The sequence below is a fragment of the Heloderma suspectum genome, chromosome 1 (assembly GCF_057233095.1).
Source record: "Heloderma suspectum isolate Gila_16-S chromosome 1, 16-S_ref, whole genome shotgun sequence".
NCBI classification, from domain to species: domain Eukaryota; kingdom Metazoa; phylum Chordata; class Lepidosauria; order Squamata; family Helodermatidae; genus Heloderma; species Heloderma suspectum.
In genome coordinates this window covers 36,419,254-36,444,789 of record NC_139458.1, presented here as the reverse complement: position 1 = coordinate 36,444,789, position 25,536 = coordinate 36,419,254, and the positions used below count along the sequence as shown (strand labels likewise).

The 25,536-nt window shown below is 42.0% G+C and overlaps 1 protein-coding gene across 12 annotated transcripts in view; it reads right to left on the bottom strand.

Moving 5' to 3' along the window:
- Positions 1-25,536, bottom strand: part of EFCAB11 (EF-hand calcium binding domain 11) — a 74,709-nt gene that overhangs the window by 42,568 nt on the left and 6,605 nt on the right. For 6 of the 12 annotated variants that reach the window (XR_014788638.1, XR_014788639.1, XR_014788631.1 and 3 more), the window contains exons 3-5: positions 21,015-21,060; positions 18,732-18,833; positions 17,672-17,762 (exon numbers count right to left, since the gene is read on the bottom strand). Coding sequence is in view for 8 of the 12 variants with exons in the window: in XM_084840968.1 (XP_084697094.1) it covers positions 17,672-17,762; positions 18,732-18,833; positions 21,015-21,060 (239 nt within the window). In the remaining 4 variants the exon portion in view is untranslated. Of the gene's footprint in view, positions 1-3,286; positions 3,497-17,671; positions 17,763-17,960; positions 18,303-18,531; positions 18,834-21,014; positions 21,061-25,536 lie in introns of those variants that run through there. The other 6 variants (XM_084841007.1, XM_084841018.1, XM_084840938.1 and 3 more) reach the window with 5 other exon arrangements.

The following is a 25,536-nucleotide window of genomic DNA, read 5'->3' as shown; positions in this document are numbered from 1 at the left end:
TTAGCCAGCCATGCTAGCTAGCTGGGCCATGCTGGGAACTGAAGGACGTTTTCTGGCTAAAGATGCATAGGATTGCACCCTAAGTGTTGCTTTGGTCCTCACATGACTGGGGTTGTGAAGATATGAAATGGAAGCAAAGTAATTAAAAATGAACTTGGCATGGATAGATAATTCATAGATCCTCATGAAAGTAGGGAAGACACTGAGATTTCTATGGTAGGGAAGTTAAACAGACGGAATACATGGGAGATTTAAATTGGCTCCATTGTGGGTCTTACTTACACTTTACCAGCTGCTTATGCTGTCTATGGAGTATGATCAGCCAAACTCTTGTTATTCTGGGGTTCCACTGAGGTGTTTTTTTTAATGCTACCAAAAGTTTAAGGAAACACAGCATTACAATTTCAAGGTCTTGTGTGTTGCCCAAACAGGGAGAAGTAGTGTGTTTTAAAGTTTTTTTTAAATGTAACAATGGAAAATACAATTATAAACATAATTTTAGCTTATTTAACTTTCTAAATTTCAAGTGGCAAAGAGTCAACCCCAGTCAACTTCTTATTCTTACTTATAAATCTCTTAATTCTTGCAATATCCTTCTTATCCACTCTCCTGTCTTTCCACATTCCTTTTTCCCTTTGTCCTGTTGGTTCTAATCTTTTTGTTGAATTCCATCTTCCCTTTGTTATTTCCCATACCCATTTACTATTGTAACATTATTATAGAATTCCCTTGGTGACAACATCCAAACATAATAATCTGTTTCCTCTTTTATTTTTATTTATTTATTTGTTAATTTATATCTCACATTTTTTCCTCTTGCAAAGAACCCAAGGCAGCTTACATGATTCTCCTCCTCTTCATATTATCCTCACAACAACGCTTTGAGGTAGATTAGGCTGAGAGGCAGTGACTGGCCCAAAGTCACCCAGAGAGCTTCATGACTGAGTGGGGGGGGGGGGGGACACAACCTGACTTAAAACTTACCTACATTTCCTCTTCCTCTTCTTCCCCACCTTGCATTTCCAGTTTCCTCACTGTCCCCCTTACTCTCCTTACATTGCAGCGACTACATTAGATTGTAAACCTGTGGGCTGAGACTGTACCTAGATTTTGTTGTTGTTGTTCAGTCGTTAAGTCGTGTCCGACTCTTCGTGACCCCATGGACCATAGCACGCCAGGCCTTCCTGTCCTCCGCTCTCTCCTTAGTGTGCTCAAGTTCATATTCATTGCATCGGTGATGCCATCCAGCCCTCTCATCCTCTGCCGTCCCCTTCTCCTTTGGCCTTCAATCTTTCCCAGCATCAGGGTCTTTTCCTGTACCTAGATACTTAACCTGTTTTCAGCTTGATAAATAGGATCCAAGCCCATCAGGGCCACAAGCAGAAGAAAACTCACTGCAGGGAATTTCCCCCTTCCCTCCTCCCCCATGAAGGCCCCTGTGCTTCCCAAAATGCTTCTCCAGAGGGTCAGGTGACCCTCTGGAATGGCACAGAAGGGGTTAATTGGCCAGAACTGGGTGGAGGCCCCCTGTGTGAGGTGCCTTGGCCTGTTTTTGGCCAATCCCCCCTCCCACACGCTGTTTAGGAGGGTCCCCTGACCATCTGGAGAAGTTTTGGAGGGTGTAGGGAATGGGAAACACACCTTCTGCAAGCTTCCTTCCACTCGCACTTCTCAGAATCCAGCCTACTGTTGTTATAACATCTTCAGCAACAATCACAACAGGTCAGTGAAATTGCCAAGCATATACTGTCATGGTAAATCTTATCTTTCTTTCATAGCCTTAAATCTAGACATGGCAGCCTATTCATAAGAAAGCTCCTTGCTTTTTACCTCCTAATGTAGTTGGATTTATCTACTATGGTCATTTTAATGAGCTTTACAAACAGCTTATAGACCTCTTTAACGAGCTTCCGTCGTGCATTAAAAACGTGGTTGTTCAGGCAGGCATTTGGGGTGGGTTAGGGTATTTTAAAAAAAATGTTTATGGTAAAATTTTATTGTTTTAAATTGTTTTATGGTGGGTTGTACATCGCCCAGAGTGGCTGGGTGACCAGTCAGATGGGCGATTAATAAATTTAATAAATAAATAAATAAGTCAGGCTTCTCCAAATTACAGACCAAATCAACAAGTTATTTGTCTGCAAGAGATGCTGGGCAAACCTTTCATTTTCCAAGCTGCAAGACTATCATGTTTCACTGAAATTGTGTAAAATAAAAACTAAAATATTTTCTAAAGCCTAGTATCTATATCCGATTTATCTGTAAGTATTTTATCAACTATAATATACTTTAAAAATAAATTGAATCTATCCAAGGATGCAAGGAAAGTTTTAAAATGCTCCGAAGAAGAATGTATGTATTTATTGGCACTCTGAATAGCAGATGAGAGCAAGGAGCACCAGTGGACATAACGCATCTAATGCATCAGTGGGTAACCTCCACTGCACCCTGCAAAAAACCAAAAAAATTAAGGGGGGAAATGGTGTCCCTAGTGTTATGGGTGCCATTCCCCCCCCCCTCTTTTTAATGGTTTTTGGGTTGCCCGGCAGACAGTGGCCCCCTACATGGCTGTTCAGGGGGTAAAAATGGGTCTCAGATGTCCCGAAGTTGCTCATCCAATTTAAGGCTTGCTCACGGTGTTGGTAAATGGTTCAGCTTGATAGTCACAGCTTAAGGGAACTTCTTGGAGCCTTGGCGAATAAGGTTGAGCTGCAGAAGTAGCCAGAAACAGCGGGTTGACACTTCTGACACATGATGAATGAAGGGTGCTTTCTCTGGGTTTGATGTCCCAAAAGCTGGTATGGTGCAAGAATTGCACTGATGCTGACATTACTAGTCTGTTTGTACTCGCAGAAATCAGAATGGGGTTTAATATATCACCTGCCTGCTTTGCAGCAGTCAAGGTATCTCATAAAAACACTACAATTGCTAGGGAAAGCAGCTCTCTGGGAAGGCTCCAGTCCTTTTGACAGGAAAAAAAAGAGCTCTTTGCTTTACAATTTAGAACGGCACCAGCGATATGGAGTACAGAATGATGCTTTTAGATCTCTGATATATATGGGATAAGTGACGTATGCGTCACATTTTACTAGTTGAATCAGCTTAGGCCCAGCAAACTTTAGAAAATGTCTTGTTGTGAACTTGAAGATCAACGGGGGCGACCTTTGCGAGGTCCAGACAGAGAGAGCCCCAAGAGCGGTTTTCTTGGCAGAAGCCTTCACGGTGCAATCCAATGCACGTTTACCCAGATGTAAGTCACACTGTGTTCAATAGGGTAGTTACTCCCTTGTGTGTTTAAGATTCAATCATATTTATGGAATTCCCTCCTCAAGAAAACTTACCAGAATCCCAAGAATCTGCATTTTATAGGGCATTATAAATCTTCTGCTTGCATTGACAGAGATAAGGACTTTTTAATATAGTGGCAATTTTTGAATTTGTTTTTATTCCTTTAATGTTCAAGCCTTCAGGACTGGGATGGTGGTGGTTTACAGATCTAAATAAAACATGCAGACAGATATATAGGTTAATCTTTCCATAGGAAAAAGTAACATATAGAGCAGCCCTAAGACAAGATCCTGCAGGGATTGACTTCAGGGCCAGGTATTGATTAAAATTTTTTAGGCTTGGTTCAAGGACAAAAGTATAAATATGTTTTAAAAATGCAAGATGCAGGAGAAGAATTTGAAGAACATTAGCAAGTCTTGTTCTGGAAGAAAAAAGTGAAGTGAGACCTTATGGTTACAACAAAATGAATGACACAGTAGGCAGATAGAGATATTTGCCCCATAGATAGCAGATCAAAAGCTGATGGGATAAGGCTGCTGGAAACATTTAAAGGAATCAGAAAAACAGTGGAATTGCAAGGTAATTTGGAGAGTGGAACATACTAGGGAAGCTGTGATGTTTTCTTCATTAGATGAGTTACAGGAGATACTTAAAGGACGGCACTTGGTCTTATGTCAACCTGTTGTAAAGAGAAACGGTGCTCATATGCATAGGCATAAACAAGACATTCTTTTCTGCTACTTTAACTCTGGGATTGGCTCATACAATTTTTTTCTCCAAGTGTTAACACATATACCACACATAGTTGGCTTCTTGTAATGGTTAGACAGAGACATGAACATCAATGCGTTTATTTTCTTCATGCTTAATTAGTTGTTTTGGAACAGCAGGCCTGTTAAGATGGGAGATTGTTTTTTTTCTTAATGTTCGGTTGTCTCATTTCAACAGTTCTGTAGCATTAACACCCATTTTTGGTTTAAAATGGCCCTGTGGATGTGGCACAGAATGATTCTGGAATAGATGTGAAGCTGCTGATCGTGTCAGTATTAACAAAAGGCGAATGAAAGCATAGGTAACAGTTAAATTGCTTCCTTGGAGACCTTCAAAGTCCACCACCACCACTACATATAAAAATCAGCTCATTGGCTGCTGCTTCTGAACCAAAGTAAGGATCATGTGTGCAGAATTGCAATGGGCGGTATCTTATACTTCTGCTGTGCCCCTGCTAGTTCTGTTGCTCCAGTGGAACGGACTGCTAATGCTACAAGAACTAGCAGTTCCTGAAATAACCCTGGAAATTAGCAGAAACATTCATTTCCAGAATGAGACAGGTCAGCAGAGCTCCCTTTTGTGAGCTCCACTGACCTGCCCCGTTCTGGAAACAAGCACTGCCACTAGTTTCTGGTAGTTTCGGAAACTGCTAGTTCCTGTTGCACTAGTGGTCTGCTCCACTAGCACACGGGGAGTGTAGGATACTGCCCATGAACTGTAATAATGCAGGATCAAGAGGAATTATGGGATCTTAAGCACAATGGATTGTTCTTCCAAGTGTGCTTACATTTTGGGTAAAGGAAATATACTCAAAATTTTGAGAACACTTTAATCTCCAATCTTACTATTAAATCATGATCATAGATTGGTTTCAGTATTGCATCAGCTATGGGCAATTAGCACAAAAGCAGTACTGCATAAAGCAATATAAAACCCTAGCAAGAACAAGAACTTGATATTTGACTATATAAAGGTGTTGTAAGGATGCTCCAAGGGTCTGCACATACCTGAAACTCTTGGAAAGGAAAGCTTGCAAATACCTTTGAAGAAGGGACTGAGATATTGGAAAGGTAGATTCATAGCTTATTACTGGAATTTCTCACACTGGGACTTTTACATGCATATGCTGATGAAACTTTTGACACTGGTTATATTGTTCTGCTCTTTGTTTTCATTTTCTTTATGTCTACTGCATGTTTAAATATTATGAAATTTGCATGTGAGGACCAGCATGGTATGTGTAGCAGCTAGAATGTTGTACCAAGATTGGGATGACCCAGGTACTAAGCCATGGTGCTCACGGGTGACCTTGGGCAAGTCACTATCTCTCAGTCTAGACTGAGTCACAGGATTCTTCTTGGAGGAAAGGCAGGATATAGAAATAAGCAAGCAAGCAAACATGAATGATGAGCTATTTGAAAATCAGTCCCACCCCACAACCCTGAGCTAATATGATGTAATATGTAGACAGACAAGGATATGTTCTCAGATGTTCCTCCAGCTTTTTGGAAATTTGTTCTTTATTCTATACCTCTGCTTTTAACCCCTACCAATACTTGAGTACAAAATATAACACACACATCTCTTTTCCTTGAATTACTCTTTACTCATTAGTTCACATTTTTACTGCTTGTTGCTAAGCAACATGCATAACACTAAGACATACATTCATTTCTCTCTGAACACTTTTTATTTCCCATATGTACTATTCTACTTCAAGCATTTTACACATTTGAATTTACCTTCCTTCCAATTTCTTTTTCCTTCCCCTGGAGTATCTATACTTTCCCTCTTCCCCTTTCCTCCCTCAATTATTTCTAAATTATCAATACTGATTTATATATCATTAAATCTCCTTCCCATCATGTTGAGAGCAAAGAAACTGCTTAACTCTTTTCCCTGTCATGCACCACTTTTTTTTCTTTCGTTCCTCTGACCCCTACATCCAAGAAGCAACTGGAGTGGCCCAACACCCTTTCCAGCTGTGTAACAAAGTACTGTGGCCTTGCTCGCACATAACACTAACACATGCTTTATTAACCCATTGTTAACCCATGGTTTGTTGCCCTAACCAGGACTTGTCTGGCAGACAAACAAACTACTGTTTGTTTTCTCAATCCCTGGGTTATTTATTTCCAGCTTTGCCTGCTCCCTACCTGTATCCAAGATAGCTTTGCAGTGCTGTAATACTGGCATCTAAAGTGGCTGGTTTTTTTCACCGCTCTAGCCTGCCATCTCTGTAGTGTGGTGAAACAACCCATGGTTCTGGTTTCACACGTAATGATAACCAATAGTTTGAACAACACGGAGTTCAAACCCAACACCAGTCCATAGGTTCTCTTTCTGAGTTGTTCATTGCAAACAAGCCATGATTTGTTAGCATGGCTGCATTTGCACACCACAGCAACCTAGAAGTCAATAACCCATATGTTTCCAGGCCTTAAAGAGTCAGGATGACCATTACACTGCTTTGTTGCCACTCTTGGCAACAAAGGAACAGAAGCTACAGCCATGCTAGCAGCACGCAGAGCTTTGCTTGTGCTGCAAACAGCACTCTTTGAAAGACCACTTCAATAGGTGGTAGCATCTGCCACTCACATACTCCCACAGAGTAACTGCTACATATCAAAACGGGGTTGCCCTGGGACTGGAGAGCAGAAGGAAACCACACTCTGGCTTCCACCATCAGCCAGGGGACAAGGGCCATTGGGAGGCTGCACCTCCTGTTTCCCAGGAATGACATCAAGCCAAGGGGGAGACCAACCTGGTCCATCCACTGGCCAGAGGAGATGTTGCAGGGAATTCACTTCCCCCTCCCTGCCAGAAAGAACATTTGGCTCCAACTGACAGTTGTCCTGGAACAGCCACCAATTGCTAGTCAAGGAAGAACACCAACAAGGGAAGATCAGCCTGGCCCAAAGTGTATTTAAATGCCGCTTATAGCACCAAAGTATACACCCAAACGCTCAGGCTCCTTAACATTTACACACCCTCTCACCATATACATACAGTCAGGGCCAGAAATATTGGAACAAGGATAACTGTTTTGGCAGTTGGCCTCTCTACACTGCCATATTGAAGCTGAAAGGAAACACACCCAGATGGGAGCAAAGTCAGGACTTTCAGCTGTAATTCAAGGGGTTTGACAAAAGTGGGGCACTAACCATTCAGGAAGGACAGCCGGTGGCATACACACACCCCCATCATTGGTGGCTCTTAAGTAATGGAACAAACCAACATCATTTCAAACTTAAGGATCGCCTTTAATACCTGGATGAAAATCCTTTGCAGTCAACGACTGCCTGAAGTCTGGAACCCATGGACATGACCAAATGCTGCGTTTCCTCCCTCGACATGCTTTGCCAGGCCTTCACTGCAGCTGCCTTCAGCTGCTGCTTGTTTGTGGGTCTTTCTGCCTTCAGTCTTGTCTTCAGTAAGGGAAAAGCATGCTCTATTGGGTTGAGATCAGGTGACTGACTTGGCCATTGGAGAACATCCCACTTCTTTGCCTTGAGAAACTCTTGGGTAGCTTTTGCTGTATGTTTTGGGTCATTATCCATCTGCAATATGAAGTGGCGTCCTATCAGTTTGGCAGCATTCGGCTGAATCTGAGCAGAAAGTATAGCCCTATACACTGCAGAATTCATCCTGCTGCTTTCATCAGCAGTCAGGTCATCAATAAACAACAGCAACCCGGTTCCATTGGCAGCCATACAAGCCCATGCCATAACACTGCCTCCACCATGTTTGACAGATGATGTGGTATGCTCTGGATCACAAGCTGTTCCTTTCCGTCTCCATACTTTTCTCTTCCCATCATTCTGGTACAAGTTAATCTTGGTTTCATCAGTCCAAATAATCTTATTCCAGAACTGGGCAGGCCTTTTTAGGTGTTTGCTGGCAAAGGCTAATCTGGCCTTTCTGTTCTTTAGCGTTACCAGTGGTTTCACTTTGTTGTGAAGCCTCTGTTGACAATGACATGCCTACCTCACAAGAGCAGTCTTGACCTGGTTAGATGTTGAGAAAGGGTTCCTCTTCACCATGAGCAGAATTCTGCAGTCATCCACTTTAGTTGTCTTCCATGGTCTTCCAGGCCTTTTGCTGTTGCTAAGCTTGCCAGTTAATTCCTTCTTTTTCAGGATATTCCAAACTGTTGTACTGGCCACTCCCAATGTTTTTGCTATCTCTCTGATGGGTTTATGTTGTTTCCTCAGCCTAATGATGGCCTCCTTCACTCGCATGGACATCTCTTTGGACCTCATGTTGGGAGTTCCAGTGAACAGCTACCAAATGCAAATGTAACACTCAGAACCACCTCCAGGCCTTTTATCTGCTTGATTGGTCATGGGGTACCCAGGAAACAGGCCACACCTGGCCATGCAGCTGCTTGTCAGCCATTCGTTCCATTACTTATGAGCCACCAACGATGGGGGTGTGTGTATGCCACTGGCTGTCCTTCCTGAATGGTTAGTGCCCCACTTTTGTCAAACCCCTTGAATTACAGCTGAAAGTCCTGGCTTTGCTCCCATTTGGGTGTGTTTCCTTTCAACTTCAGTGTGGTGGTGTACAGAGGCCAACTGCCAAAACAGTTATCTTTGTTCCAATATTTCTGGCCTTGACTGTACATCTTGGCCATCATTATGCCAGGAACTTTACTAGACTAGAATAAAGTTGAAACTATATTGCTACTTAGAACTCTGTTTCTCCCTCAACAACCCAGAGTTCCGGGTTTACATGTTACGGAGAACAAGCCAGGGATAGGGTGTCCCTGGGTTGTTTAGTGCAGGAAGCCCCTGCCAGCATGACCAATGGTCAGGAATGCTGGGAGTTGAAGTCCAAAACATCTGGAGATCTACTCTCTGCCCACCCCAGTTTAGCACACCAGAAGCAGGTGAGTGGTCAGGAGCCGTCATGCTTACTCCCATGTGCTCCTAAACAACCCATGGTTAACAACCCATGGGTTATTTCATTGTGTGAACCAAATCATTGGGCCAGTTTGCACGACACCCCATTGTGAGTTAATTTACTCACAAGGAGCTGTGGCATGTGATGGCGAGGGGTTATGCAAGGCCTGGCTGGAGGTTGCTGTAGCTTGTCATACCTTCTGAACCCGGGTGGTAGGGGTTATTTGAGGGTTAAACAACCCTTGCATAACCCTAAAACAGACCATGGGTTATGCAAGGGCTGTTTAACCCTCAAATAAGCCCTGCTGACCAGGTTTGGACAACAGGACTAGCCCCGGCAACCCCCGGCTGGGGCTTGCATATTTATAACACAGGACCACACATGCTGCAGTGCCCCAAGGGTAAATTAACTCACAGTGGGCTGTTATGCTGTCCAATCCAGGTCACTATATCCAAACTGGGAACTGTGGTTATGTTAACCATGGTTTACTGAAAGAAGCCAGGATTATTAACTATGTTTGAAGTTGCATTGTTCCAATAAACCAGAGTTATCACGAATTACAGTTTGTCACAGTTCTGACATTACACAAAATGTGGTTTGTTGATAACGGAAGCAAAAGCTTCCAATCTTTTCCTCATGGCCATGCCAAAGGAGAGGGGAGGAGGGAGTGCTTGAGTCCAAGCCTCATACACGTAACACTAAATTATGGCTTAGTGTTACATGCAAATGCAGTCCATAAGTACCCTGCTACACCGACTGAAATCAGTACTTCGAAAACATAATACTAAACAGGAAAGGGCAGAAGGACAAGCTGGATAATTAAATGCTTGTTAGTTAAAATACATTCATGACCCTTCATTGACTAGGTCAACCTGAATTTAGCATCCAACTGTAAGTGTCTATGAGGATCACAGTACCGGTATTACAGAGAATGATTTTTGAATCCCCAAACATATGGTAGCCAGCAGAAAAAGTAGCAGATAACAACCATTTATCTTATAGCTCAAAATTATGACATCTTAATGTTCAATGAATGCTTTCTGTTTATTAATTCCTGATAAAAGAGCATCGGTGCTGCCACCAGCACAACTCAAAACATGTATATTTACATCTCACAGAAAGATGGTTGTACATATTGATTTGTACTTGCTAATAAGATTTACCAGGACATTTTGGCATAGCATACAGTGTCATTTCTATAATTATGATGCATTTGGAATGACTGGCACACAAATAATATTGTTTAAAAAAGAAATGAAAAGGAACAATAGAGTTAACCATAAAGAAGCTAACGGAAAAAACCAATTCAGTATATTAGATGAATCAACAAAAACTATCAACCTGGAAATGATCTATTGACCCCGTCTGCATGTAACACCAATGTATGGGTTAACCCAACAATATGGGTTAATTCTGGGCTGTTTAACCCCTGAACAGTCCAGACTGTCCAGGTTCAGATATCACATTAACAACCTACAAACAGCACACTTGTAGGTTGCTTATTGGAAGTGGAAGTGAGGAGCACACTAGAGGCAGGGTACTTGCTCCTGCTCACCCCCGCTAATTCGTGGATTAAATAACCCACAACTTTTTGTTACATGCAAACCGGATCATTGACTCACATTCCCTTTTCTGCAGAAAATGCATTGACAGGGGACTAAATCCAGTATTACACAAGATGCGTGCTTGTGCTGTGGGAGTTTTCCTTCCCCACCTCCAGTCACCCCCACCCCCAAATGGCCCCCAAATCCACTCTGGGGGGCTCCCCAACCCTCTGGAGCAGATTTGGTGGACATGCAGGTGGCTGCAGAGTGGAAGGGTAATTCAATCCACCAGCAATGTTCTGCTGGTGGAAGGACACCACTGGATAATACCAAGTCTCTGAACCTTAAAGGATGCTAACATATACTGGAAGATCAGAGGTAAGGAAACTGTACAAGCACAAGATACAAGTGTAGCAAAAGATTTATAAAATTTCCAGCAGAATTCACTAAATTAGTCACTGAATGTGTAAATATAATACCTGCTAAAGAATATGCTTGGTTTATAAGTATAGGCAGTCCATAAATTCTTGATTTATTTCCCTTTTGTGTGGCAGACAACATTCAGCTTCTCCAAATACTTAAAAAGCAAAGAATATGGATGATAAAGCTGGAAAAATAAGATTTCTAATATTCTAGTCTAATCACATTTATGTGACCTATTGATTTTGATATAACATACTTCCACCCAAGTGCACTTAAGACTGCAAAGTATGAAACTTAATCCATGTAAAGAAGAGTAACTTGTAGGTGGATTTGACAGGAACACTACTGAAAAACAAAGATCTCCCAAATAATTGGTTTCTCATTTGTGACTGCAAGATTGGGTTTTGTCTTTCTTTTCCTTTAATTTTTTATTGTAAATTTTAACAAAACAAAACTGACCAAAAACATAACAAAAACAGAAAAAAGGACTAGACAACTGGACAAGACTTGGTCAGGACAAATATATATGAGTACTTACTATAAAGTTTATTCAGGAGAACAGACAAAAAGGGAAGTAGGAAAAGGTCATGATGGCCTCATTAAGCGATGGCTGGTTGGATTGGATCACACAGAGAGTAAAAGGGCAGGATCCCAGTTTTCATGAATTTTAGGGGGAAATATCAAAAATAGGCAAAGTGTTTAAGGAATGCTTTCCTATATAAAAGAACGACATGCTAAATGCACTCCATATTTGAAATCAAACATTTTAATATATCAGTTAAATTAAATAAAACAGTTTTAATATATCAGTTAAATCTGAAATATTTGCATTTAAGTGTGTAGGTCAAATCTGGAAGGGAACAAAACCAGTGACAACCCACCTTTGAACAGCAGACCCCCATCACAAACTCCATTTAAAAAGCCTCCTCCCAGTTTCAAAAGTGATTTGCTAGATGGCCTAAAGGGCTGTTGATCAAGGAACAACAAACCCTAAGCCCCCAAGGGTATAGTTGTGTGGCTCTTTGAATCTCAGCCATCATCTTCCTATTACATACGATACACTGCAAAGGGGTGGGAGAAAGAACGGTGGAAGCAGTAACAGTACAAGTTCTGGGGAAGGATAGGTGGTGACAAGCCTTAAATGTGGTTAGTTCACTGATATAGTTGGCCAATTTGCACAATCAACATTTCCTTGCTTTTCAGCACATATCCTCTGTGAAATAATAGGTAAGCCCACAGGTATCAGTGCAACGTATCAATTACACTGAACCTAAACTGTCAGACCCTTTTGTCTGCATGGAGAATAGCATTTTTGCAATCCACTGTCCTTCTCCATTCCCACAACCGTCTCACTCCGCCTTACAGGGTCATTTAAATTTAAGCCTTGCTAGTGAGTGCTGGTACTTGGTAGCAAACAGCCCATGTCTGAGAGAACAGGGAAGGAGGAAACAGTTTGGGAGTAGGAGGCAAGACATGCAAAGGGACTGTAAGTAGAGACAAATGGAGGGTGGAACATGGGATGAATAAAGGAATATGGTCTCCTCGTGTTGCAGTCAGCTGTGACCGTACAAGTGAGAAATAGTATTCATAACAAATATAAAGCAATTTACATTTAGTATGTTGAAATGAAAACACTTCCCCCCCAGATATACTTTCCCCATGACCCTATTAAACATTTCCTATCTCTGAATTAGCTCTTGGTAATTTCTTAGAGAATACTACTGTAGCAGATGGATATCTACTCCAGGGAAAGATATAGAAGGTTGCAGGAAAAGAGAAGGACATTTTCTCTGAAGCTTTATTATCTAATATAAGCTAGTGTCCAGTAGAATCAAATTCCTCTTTGGGGAAGGAGCACACATGTTTTGAGGGACACATGGCCCAATTTGGACTAATAAGAAGCATTCTGCATCTCATTCTATAGAGGCAAAATGGTAAGAACTGTCAACTTTTTAACAACACAGACCCAACCAAGAATTATGCCCTAGGAGAAACACACAGGCAGATGTGTTAGCCATTAGAGAGTACTCTGCAAAGATTACGCTACATGTACATGTAGCTGCATGTACACTTCGATATGTAGGCTGCAACACCGTTGCTTAAGAAAGGAAAACAACAAAGAAAAACTACTGCAGACATCAACAGAACTGGAATGACATTGCACTGTGTACTATGTTCCCATGGCAACTAGCCACGGGAAGATGAATGTTTCATATTCACACCGCTCTGCAGTACATGTCTAAATCAAAATTTCATAAAGAGCACAAGATCTTGACTGAAGATAGTTACACAAAACCAGGTTATTTTTGTATTACTGAATAATTATAGAAAAGAAACAATGAGGTCATTTTGGAATGGAGCAGACAAAAACATACAGGCATTAGCATGCCTGTAGTGTATGATCCTATTCGTCTAAGTGTAAATCAGCACAAAATGCAGAACACAATAGGATAGACTATTTGCTTCTGGCTAACATTATTCCTTGTATCCTGAGCCAGAGAACCACGAAAACAGGACGAGGCTGCCGGCATGCTGCTGCACCTGCCTGACGCTTAGCGCAGAAGGCTCAGGCACAGATGGGATTCTTACAGGGTAAAGTAAAGGCTCTCAACAGGGTTAGGCAATGTGGTGCCCATGGGCATCCATGTGCCCCCAGACACCTTTCTTGAAATCCGCTAAAGTGCCCTACCCCTTCCACTTAATTTTTTTTAAAAAACACATATTTTCTTACTGGCAGCTGGGACTGCTGTGAACTATGTTTCCATTGGTGCTGAAAACTGTGGGTTCAAAGGAATTGTTTAGTGTGTTGGGGATCAGACCCCACCTCTGCCTTGTACTCAAGTCTTTGGGGCCGGTTACTTGTCCTTTGCCAAACCTCCCATAGCAACCATTTTATGGTAGTCCCCAGGACAATTTCTCAAATCGCCAAAGAGCCCACGGCCCAAAAAAGTTGCCTACCTCTGCTCTACAAGTTACTGCACTGTGCAGTCTTTTTACTGGAAAAGAACAGGTTTCTGTATACCCAGTAGAGGAAATCAACTTGCAAAAACCTAGGTTCTGCAATTTTATTTGCAGGAAAGAGCCAATTTGAATTACTGGTATTACCAAGGCAGACAGAAAAGACTCTCTGCCTTTTCACATTTCTGTCATCATGTTACTGATTATAAAAGGCAGTCTGCTAGTGAGGAAGGTGAGGGAAAGTTGCATCAGCACAGCACCAGGCTTTTGTGTATTTTGCCCCAAGGATGCAATGAAGCACCTGATGTGTGTGTCGAACATGGGACAGCAGGTAGCATAAAAGGAAGTTGATGTCTACTCACACTGCTACAATAATGATGTATGTTCTGGAATCTAGGTCAAATAAGGAGACCAACAGTAACGCTGAATTCTCTCAAGACTTAAATTGTTACATGTGTTATACAGAGATTTGGCCCAGTTGGAGTCCACCAGGAGAAGAGCCTTCAGTGTGGTGGCCCCCTTCCTATGGAATTCCCTGACTTTAGAGGTCAGGCAGGCACCAACATTGTGTTCTTTTCAGCGCCTCCTGAAGACGTTGTTCTTTCAAGAGGCCTTCCTTGCATGACCAGCCGTGGGTTGTTGAATTCCACTATGTTGGGATTTGTCTTTTTAAAAATATTTTAGCTTGTTTAACTCTTTTAACCATTGTTTTATTCTTATGTTGTTCACCGCTCCGAAATCTTCTGATGAGGATTGGTATATAAATATTGTAAATAAAATAAAATAAAATGCTGGATCAGACCAGAGGGTAGCACTGGGAGAGGAGGTTTCAGACCCATGGCCACTCACTTGTGGGGTGCCACAGGGTTCCATCCTTTCCCTGATGCTATTTAACATCTATTAAATATAGATTGGGGGCTATCATCAGGAGGTTTGGGGTGCAGTGTCATCAGTATGCAGATGACATGCAGCTCTACCTCTCTTTCAAATCTTCACCAAGGTTGGCCGTAGAATCCCTGTCCAAATGTCTGGACACAGTGAGTGGCTGGATGGGAGGAACAAGCTGAACCCGAACCCTGACAAGACCGAGGTACTTTTGGTGGGAGACAAGAGGAGGTTGGGGGATGTTGACCTGGTGCTGAATGGGGAATGGCTACCTTTGAAAGACCAGGTCTGCAGCTTGGGGGTCATTTTAGACTCCCAGCTGTCCATGGAGGCTCAGGTGTCAGCTGTGAGCCGGACAGCACTGTACCAACTCCATCTGATACAGCAGCAGCGCCCCTATCTTCCCAACCATCTGCTCCCATAGGTAGTACATGCCCTGGTCTCCTCTTGTTTAGACTACTGTAATGCACTCTACGTGGGGTTACCTTGAAGACGGTTCGGAAGCTGCAGCTGGTACAGAATGCGGCAGCTCACCTGATTAAAGGCAGCTGCCGGTTTGATCACATCACTCCAGTGCTGAAGGAGTTGCACTGGTTACCAGTTGTTTTCTGGGCCAAATTCAAGGTGTTGGTTTTGACCATTAAAACCCTATACAGTTCTGGCCCAGCCTATCTTAAGGAGTGCCTCCAGCAACACCAGATAGGCCACTCAACAAGATCAGCCTCGGATGGCCTTCTCTTTTTCCCATCAGCCAGGACACCTAGGCTGGTGAGGACGAGGGAGAGGGCCTTCTCTGTGGTGGCCCCCACTCTGTGGAACTCCCTCCCTAGGGAACTCCACCATGCCCCCTCTTTAATGAGCTTCCGCCATGCATTAAAAACGTGGTTGTTCAGGCAGGCATTTGAGGTGGGCTAGGGTAATTTTAGAAATGTGATGTTTTTAGTGTTGAGTTTTATTGTATGAACTGTTTTTATTGTTGTACATCACCCAGAGTGGCTGGGTGACAAGCCAGATGGGCGATTAATAAATTAAATAAATAAATAAACAAATAAACAAATAAATGCCCATCTAGTCCAGCATTCTGTTCACACAGTGGTCAATTGGTTGCCTGTGGGAAACCCACAAGTAGAACATGAGTGTAATGGCACTTTTCTGCTCTGGTGTACATAGGAATACTGCCTCTGATACCAGAGGTATGAAAATGTTAAGAATTTATTTTGAAAAGCAGTCTCATGCTAGACTAAAATGAATTTCTAATTGCCATGAAACAATATCAAAGACATGTACTGTAGTTTGCAATTATTTATATCCTTTTTTTATAAGCTGCCTTTAAAAGGCTATTTAGCACCACCAAATGGTTAAACAGATCTATTGTCAATTTATATTAATTTTGGTGTTCATATGGAACACCAAAGATTAGTGTAGAAGCTGATAAAAGTTTTATGCGATGTATCCTCTAAAATACATTGTGTTTATAATAATTGCAAGACTCCCCACCCCCCAAGGCAGGAAGCTGTTTTAAATAAACACTGCTATTTCAAAGAACATGTTAAAGCTAAGCAATATCAAATGATTCTGTACAATTCTTTAAAAATACCATTTATACACATTGTCAAGTAGCAGTTCGTACAATCACATGCCCTAACCTCAGCAAGCAACTACTAGTTTTGTTTGTGTAAGTGTGGTGTATATTCTTAAGTGGCCAGTGTATAATATGCGATTTCTTAAGGAGCAATCCTGTTTATGTTTAGACATGGCTGACTGGGGAATGCTGGGAGTTGTAGTACTGGCTGGGGAATGCTGGGAGTTGGGACATTTTCTGTCTAAGCATGCATAGGATTGTGCCCTTAATAGTTTGTATTCTGCACTTCAGTAGGGAGCATTTTCTAACTTATGATACCCCTTGAGTTTTCCCAGCATGTCAAAACTTTGCAACAACCGGAAAAGTTTAGCAAGAATAGAAAGCAGCGACACTTCAATCATCTTACACAACTTATACATTGATTGCCTACTCTTATTTTCTTTCCTCCCCCTTGTCTCTTGAGTCATGAAATGCACACCACTGGATTTTGAAATAGTTTCCTTTTGTATGATTTTTAATCAATCTATTCTAAACCTGCAATATAAATGTTAAATTTTCAAAAGGAATTTGGTAGGTCATGAAATAGTATGAACTCACGATATCTACGAGAGTCTCGTATGTTCAGCTTAGGTTGTATCTCACCTGTGCACGGTACTTTGCTATCACATCTTCAACCATGGCATACAGTTGATAGGTAAAACTAAATTGCATGTGTTGCACTATGTCCTAATTCCTGCCCCCTTCACCATGAGTGGATGCTACTTTAAGGCACTTATGAGCTTCTGAAAAACTTAGTTTCAGTGTTGTTACTTCCTTAAATAGTAAGGAAAGGGAGTGGGGGGGTGATGGCTGGGTGGGGTTATAGGAGGCATGTATAAGCTTCCCATTCCATGTAATGGCCTGGTGCACTTAGCGCTCATGTGCACTGTGGGGGAAGAAGAGAAAACATGGCTTTGTTATCCCCTAAGGCGGGAGTGGGCTACTTTTGGCCCTCCAGATGTTTTGGCCTAAAATTCACAACATCCCTCACCATTGGCTATGCTGACGAGGGCTGATGGGAGTTGTACACCCAAACATCTGGAAGGCCAAAAGTTCCCCACTGCTGCCCCCTTTGCATGGTGCCACAATGCCTGCAGTGGACTGCATCAAGCCCTGTCTAAATTTTGAGAACATTTTATTGTGTTAAGGTTTGATTGTTTTAAGTCGTTGTACTTTTCTTGGCATTTTAGCAAATAAGGTGCTTTTATAAAATAATAATAATAATAGTAGTAGTATAGAATAATAATAATAATTCAAATGATTCTATTAGTTTTACCTGAATGCTTCAATGATGGTCCTCTCCGGCAACTTCGGTGCAACAATATTGAAGGCTTTTTTGAAGTCTTCAAAAGATAAAAATCCTTTACCTTGTTAGAGAATAACAAACAAATCAAACAAAAAGTGCATGCTGAAAGACATTTAAATATTTAGAATAATGCATTTATAAACCAGGATTTAAAGATGCCTTTTGATGTTACTGGAACCAAAGGCTCCGCAATAACAGAAAGGCAACAGGAAAGCTCTATGAGAAAGGATGTTCCTCTCATAATTTTTTTTTTTTTTTTAAGTGTACCAAGTCTCAAATGCCGTTAGCTAGAGCATTTAGCCCCAGAACTGCTTGTTGTACATGGGTTTACTTAAAGGCTCAAATAATACCAAGACAGACAGTAAACTGTGCTTTCCATATTATGGGTTACCATATTCTTATTGTAATGCACTGTTCTCAACCTTGAGAAACCTTGAGACCTGCCTATTAATAAACAGAGAGCCAGTGTGATGTAGAGGTTACAGTAGTCTTCCCCAAGCTGGTGCCCTCCAGATGTGCAGGACTGCAACTCCCAATATGGCCACTGCCCAGTGTCAGACTTGGGAGAAGCAGGTTCAAATTCCCCCTTGGCCAGTGAAGGCTGGTGGCTCCGATTTTGGTGGGGCTGTGCATCCATTCTGGGTTTCAGTCAGAACCAGCCAGAACTCTAAAAGAGCTATCCAAGCTGCTGACCTAATTTGGGAGATTGGTTTCAGAACCTTGGATAGCTCCTTAGAGTTCTGGCTGGTTCTGACTGAAACCCAGAATGGATTCACACCCCACCAAAACTGGAGCCACCAGCCTCCACTGCCCTTGGCTATGAAGCTCACTGGGTGACCTTGGGCCAATTACTTTCAGCCAGACTTCTCTCGCAGGCTTGTTGTGATAGACATGATGGGAGGATAGAAGCTTGTATACCATCATGAGCTTCTCAGAAGAAAGGTAGGATTAAAATGGAATAATACACAAACAAATCTATCATCTAAAAGACATGAAATAATTGTTATTCCCAAGTGGAGAAAAAACTTACATTGCCGGTCAAAAGCAGTGAATAGCTGCCTTATTTCACTATGGTAAAAATGTGCAGCCTTCTTTGTGCTCATAAGATTTAGAAACTTTTCAAGTGACACCCCTAGAAAAATGGGGAATGGGCATAGTCAACAAAAGCATACCATTATTCGTCCTACAAATACTTGTAATTCAAGCAGCATTTTATTATTTTATTTATTACATTTATGCCCCACCTTTCTTCCACTCAAGGTGGCTACATGCGGTTCTCAGGTGGTCCCCCCTCTAAGCACTGACCAGTCCCGGACCTGCAAGGCGGCTGCCTCATGTGCCTTCCAACCATGTCCCAGGACCTGTGCAATCCTCTGCATATGTACTCAGAAGTAGGTCCCACTACGTTCAATGGCGGTTACTCCTAAGTCAGTGTGCACAGGATTACAGCCTTATAGTGCAATCCTATACGTGTCTACTTGGACATACATCCCACTGAATTCAATGTGGCTTACTCCCAAGTGAGTGGGTACAGGATTGCAGGGTTAATGTTCTAAATAAAAGAACAATCCTTGAAATAAAGTTTCTGCACTGCAATGCACTTCTCTCCTACTACACACATTATCAGATTTGTATCATAATCCTAAGCATCTTTACCCAGAAGTATGTCCCAGTACTGGACTTAATTCAAGTTCAGATGGTTAAAACTGGAGTGCTATGTTACTGCTTATACCAGTTGGGTATAAGCAGAGACAGAAAATCAGTTCACCGTAACAGGATATCACTGTGTGTAGCATAAGTAGAAAGGATGTTATTTCTACTAGTGCTGCCTATGATAGAACACCGTAATGGACTGTTATGATAATGCACAAGAAAGAGTAACCTAAGAGTTTAGAATAGATTTTGTGGAAACATTCTGCCAATGATTCATGATTCTGAATTATAAACTTTATTTCCTTTCACATTTTTTTAATGTCAAAATATATTTTCACAGTGTATTTCCTTTTCATGTCAGTTCCTATGCCATATTGTCCCTCCAGACAGTTGTAGTCTCCTTAAAAGTATTTGCATTTTCCATATAAAGATATTGGGCCAGTTCAGAATGTACTGCAGCGAGCCTCACTCAGTCCCTGCCGTCTGGGGTTCACAGGACATGGCAAGCCACAGCCAGGCAGTGAATATTCAAAATGGCCACCAGCACACACCGCAGCCCACTGTGGCATAAATAAGTCCATAAATAACCCTTCTCCCTAAAAAGCACTTCTAAAAAACCCCTTATTTTGGTGTGATAACTACACAAAGTAACTTGCCTTTCCAACTACCCCCCCCCTTTCTCTCAGTAACCCAACTCTTGTTTGGAACGTAGAAAGCTGCATTATGTTGGTCCATCTAGCTTAGTACTGTCTACCCTGAGTGGCAGTGCTTCTCCAAGGTTTCAGACATGGGTCTTTCCCAACCTTGCCAAGAGATGCTGGGAATTGAACCTGGGGAGCTTTTGCATTCAAAGCATATGCTCTACCTCCAAGTCCTGGACTCTCCCTTTTCCCCTTGTTCTTCTCTTCTTTCCTACCATACCTTTTCTTAGACCCCCTTCCCCACCATTTCCTCTTTTCTCCTTTTAAATATTGAGTATTTATACTGGCTTGGATCCAGTGTCTGCAAAAGGCTTCCAATCCAGCGGAGCATTTCTGCTGGAGAAACCGGGGAGGAGGTTATCTTCATCAAAACCCTGCACTGCTCTCCTCAATCCCCCCTGAAATCTGCTTCAGAGAATTGGGGGAACCCTCAGGAACAGTGGGGGAAGGTGTCGCTGAGGGCTGCGGAAGGAGGGGGAATTGGCAAAGATCACCTCCCCATCCTTTCATCGGTGGGAGCATTTTGAGCAGAATTCCGCTCACAGAATGCTCACACTGGCACAAAGGAACCTGGATCCAACCCACAATGTTTTAATTTGGCTAATCTATCCTTCTGCAGCTACTGAGCTTTAAGCTAAAATATGCTGGCATTTTTAGTATTTGTGGTCCCGTCCCTTTTGCCTTATGCTCCACCCATCACAGGAATGAGGCCCCCAAGAGCTTCTCTGAAATTGACTTCGGCCCTTGACCTGAAAGAGGTTCCACACCCTGCCACAGTGTTTAGTTTAATATCAGCTGTCACTACCAAAGGTGATCCAAAATGTATATATTCAAGTCAAAGTCCAATGTGCTTCAAGTATTTAGTAATCAAAGCTACCAATACTTCTTTTCAAATCCTGTGAAACTCTTATCAATACTATGACAGAAGAGAAGATTAAAGTTTGATGCTTGCATAGTACCAGGTTGACTTTGCTTCACAGAGGCCATGACTGAATCCACTTCCACCTAAAATAGATAAAAATGGCATGAAGGAATGACCCAATACAGTTCTTTCAATTCATGCTCTACTTGTACATAAGCCGATTCTGCTAAACTATTAGGATATTCTAAAACATAATTAGTAAAGGTAAAGGTGTCCCCAACCAGTCGTGTCCGACTCTAGGGTGCGGTGCTCATCCCCGTTTCTAAGCCGAAGAGCCAGCGCTGTCCGAAGATGCTTCCGTGGTCATGTGGCCGGCGTGACTGAACACCGAGGTGCACAGAACGCTGTTACCTTTCCTGCCGAGGCGGTACCTATTTATCTACTTGCAATTTCTTGCTTTCGAACTGCTAGGTTGGCAGGAGCTGGGACTGAAGACGGAAGCTCACTCCGTCACGCAGCACTCGGGTCTCGAACTGCTGTCCTGCCGACCTTCCAGTCTGCAGTTCAGCGTCTTAACCACCAAGTCACCGCGGCCCCAAAAACATAATTAACTTTAATTCAAATGTTTGCTCCAGATGTCTGAAAATTATGGGCAAAGTTAAGCACTCTGAAATCCACTGATTTCACTGGAAGAGTGTAAAACTCTCGCACTGAAATTAATAACTGAAAGTGCTGAACTTTGGCTGAATCATGTCCTTCCAGTGTTACTGCTAATAGGTATTTCTCCAAAAGCATATAGGAAAGGTAAACATAAGTGAGCCATCCCATTAAAGGAGGTGCAGGCACCAGGTGGCAAAAACATTGCTAGTTTGCTGCGGAAACTGGCGTTCTCAAGCAAAGTTTGGCTGTTTTAGGCTTCTGTAGTGGTTCACTATAATCTTCATCAGCCACTGAAAGCTGCCAGCAGAAAGCAGCACACATGCCCACAGCTGACAGTTAATTTAAAAATTAAAACCAAAAAGAGGTGTAAGCGGGCTGCCACTTGCTTCTTTTTAGTCTGGGGCCCAAAGAGGGCTGAGGAAGGAACTGATCAGTGGGCATATGCCCTTAGGGATGTGCTTTTCAAACCCAATGTCACCTCCACCCCATAAGATCCTTTAAGCTGGAAAAGGCACTCTATCCCTCAGTTTGAAGGGGGAGGAAATTCTGCTGGTAGTGGCTAAATGAGCACAGATTAGCCACACCAGGTCCTCTTGCCCATGGCTCCATGGAGACTTCAGAGGTATTTGGGATAACTGAGTCTCTGCTACGCCATAGAAGCAATTTGAGCCCCTAGGACGTGGCTCAAGCCTGTCTCCGCTTGCCTGCTGGGTCTGCAGAGCCACTGGGCAAGAGAAAAATCTACCAGATAGCAGCCAGTCCTTTGGAGGACTGCCCCTTGGTAACTTTAAAGACTGGAGGAGGAGGGGAGTGGAATTGGCTTTGGAGGAAGCACACCCTTAGGCCCGCCTTATCCAAGTCGAATTCCCCTCACCCAATGGTCTCCTGGTAAATATGATGCCAATCAAAATGGGCATCCCAGTGTGGATACCACTGAAAGCAATGCAATGCAGGCTGATCATCAACAATGGATTGTGTATTTAGAGATTTTATAACTGCTGAGATATTATTATATTAAGTGGTATATATGTATTACTACTACTAATAATAATTCGGATGTATCTTGCAATACAAATGTCAGTACATGGACATAAACAAAAATGTATCTAAAACTCAATCACTACTCCTAAACCTTTGCTTGTTTCTCTAGTTCTTATCAGTCAATTTATTGTGCATTTTAATGATGGCAGTATTTTTGGCATCTTCTTCTATAGAAAAGCCTTTATTTATTTCATTTCATTTCATTTCATTTCTATACTGCCCAATAGCCGAAGCTCTCTGGGCGGTTCACAAAAATTAAAACCAAAAAGCACACAATAAAACAATACAAAATATATAAAACATTAAAACCACAGTGAACATAAAATGACATGTAAGCAAAATTTCATTGATAATCTTATTTTGAAAGAATACCCACAACTCATTTACTCTTGAACCATGTCATCTATTAGAACAAATGTGGAACAAACAGATTGTAGATATGCAGTACAATCCTAAGCATATACACTCAGAAGAAAATCCAGCTGTAGTCAGTGGATCTTAAACCTAGGTTAGTGTGCATACAATTGCAGCCTTAGATTTTCTAATGAAGTAAATAAAAATAATCATGCCAAATCAGCTTTTACTTTCCAAATCTCTGAGAAAAGCATTTAACAGTGACATCTCATGGTGACAAAAGGCATTAGTCAGATTCAAATTTGTATACATGGATATGAATAAAACCAAAATATATTTAAACTGTTAAAACTGCATTTGACAGATTTACTCAGAAGTAAGTCCTGTTGAGTTCAATCGGACATATTCCCAATTAAGGCTGCAAACCTATTAACCATTTTCCTCAGAGTAAGCCCCAATGAATTCAGTGAGGGTTACTTCTGAAGAGACATGAGTAAGATAGTTCTGAAAGTGTCCTTAGGACTGCAGTCTTAGGATGTTCTCAAAAAATACTCTAGAACAAATAAACAGTTTCTTTGAAAACCTTACAGTTAAAAGGAAGTAAAGCCTGTTTAAATATGTGTGTTTAACAGATTTGTTCATGTTGTTGCAAATAGAGAATAGGTCAGTTCAAATGTAACCGTCCAACTCCAATTTCTCTGCCAATTCAGGGCACAACGCATGTTTAGACAGAAAAACATCCTACAACTCCCAGCATGGGAAGGAAATGTAAGACTTTTCTCTGTGTAAACATGCATAGGATTGTGCCCTTAGTGGCAAACCAGAGTTTACTTTTTAAAGGCAGCTGCCGGCTTGATCACATCACTCCGGTGCTGAAGGAGTTGCACTGGTTACCAGTTGTTTTCCGGGCCAAATTCAAGGTGTTGGTTTTGACCTTTAAAACCCTATATGGTTCTGGCCCAGCCTATCTTAGGGAGCGCCTCCAGCAACACCAGACAGGCCGCTCAACAAGATCAGCCTCGGATGGCCTTCTCTCCGTCCCATCAGCCAGGACAGCTAGACTGGTGAGGACGAGGGAGAGGGCCTTTTCTGTGGTGGCCCCCACTCCATGGAACTCCCTCCCTAGGGAACTCCGCCATGCCCCCTCTTTAATGAGCTTACGCCACGCATTAAAAACGTGGTTGTTGCAGCATTTGGGGTGGGTTAGGGTATTTTTAGAAATATGTTTTTAATGTAGAATTTTATTGTTTAAAACTGTTTCTATTATTGTACATCGCTCAGAGTGGATGGGTGACCAGTCAGATGGGCGATTAATAAATTTAATTAATAAATAAATAAATTTAATAAATAAATACTATTACCTCCTAGCTGAGCATGGCTTACACAAGTAAAGATTACAAACTGCAATTTGAACTAGATTTCCAATCTTTGCTTGCTGGCAAACGATGGCTTGGTGCTAGATCGTAAGTGGGAAGTCAAAATACACAAGGGGAGGAAGGAGGACACAAGCACAGGGCTGGCCAGTGGCTTGGCGTTATGTCTGAACTGACACAGTATTTATGAAAACCTAACTTAAAGGTTCTGAGCACCTCTCATCTATTTTCTGTTGTTAAGGGTATGACATGTTGATAACGAATGGGAAGTTCAACTGAAATTCCTTTTTTAACTTGCTTAATTATTTATGCTTTCAACAGAAATGTCTAATTTTTATTTCCAATTCATATGTGAAAACTTTTTTTGAAATCTAATATAATTCTCTTCAGCTATTTTGAGTATCATGATGGGAGGCAACTGTTGTAAGCTAGATAACAAAGACTTCTTTAAATTAGAAGGTCAAACTGGCTACACATCCTATTGGGAAATATCTGCTTTGATATAGAAACTGTAGATTAAAAATGGATTTCTAAGGATCAAAATAAGAGAGTTCCTACTGGCAAGAACACAACTGCCTCCATCCCAGCAACTGGAGTTATCAAAGTTGGCTTTTACCTGGGCCCAAATGGGGACCTACAGCATACCCTTTTGCTGGTGGATCTGATTTTGGTGGGGCAGGAATTCCATTCTGGGTTTAAGTCACAACCAGCCAGAGGTCTAAAGGAGCTATCCAAAGTGCTGTATGGGTCCGCACTTTTACATTCCTGCATAAAAGTGAATGGCTGTCATCATTCACTCCTCTGAGGAAAAGTATAAAGCTATATTTGGGGACACTGTCAGGATAGCAGCTCCTGACATTGGATGGCCTGAATTCTTGCGGTAAGGACTCCACAGGAGTGTGTACACTGTAAGCTCTCCCAGAAGTTTTAATTTAAATGAAAGAGCGAGGCATTATATATCTCAAATAAACAAATAGATGCTTATGAAGCCAAAATGGCACCACCCATGCAAAAGAGGAAAGTATCAACCTGCTAAGCAGAGCCCCAAGTTTCTGGTAGAAATAAAGCCCTAAGGGGGGGACACCTCCCAAAACAGCACAATGAAGAGTGAGTGGCCACAGAACGCTGACTTTTTCATTTTTTCATTCCCCTGATGGGCGAATAAAATGAAAAAAACAGATGGGATGGGGA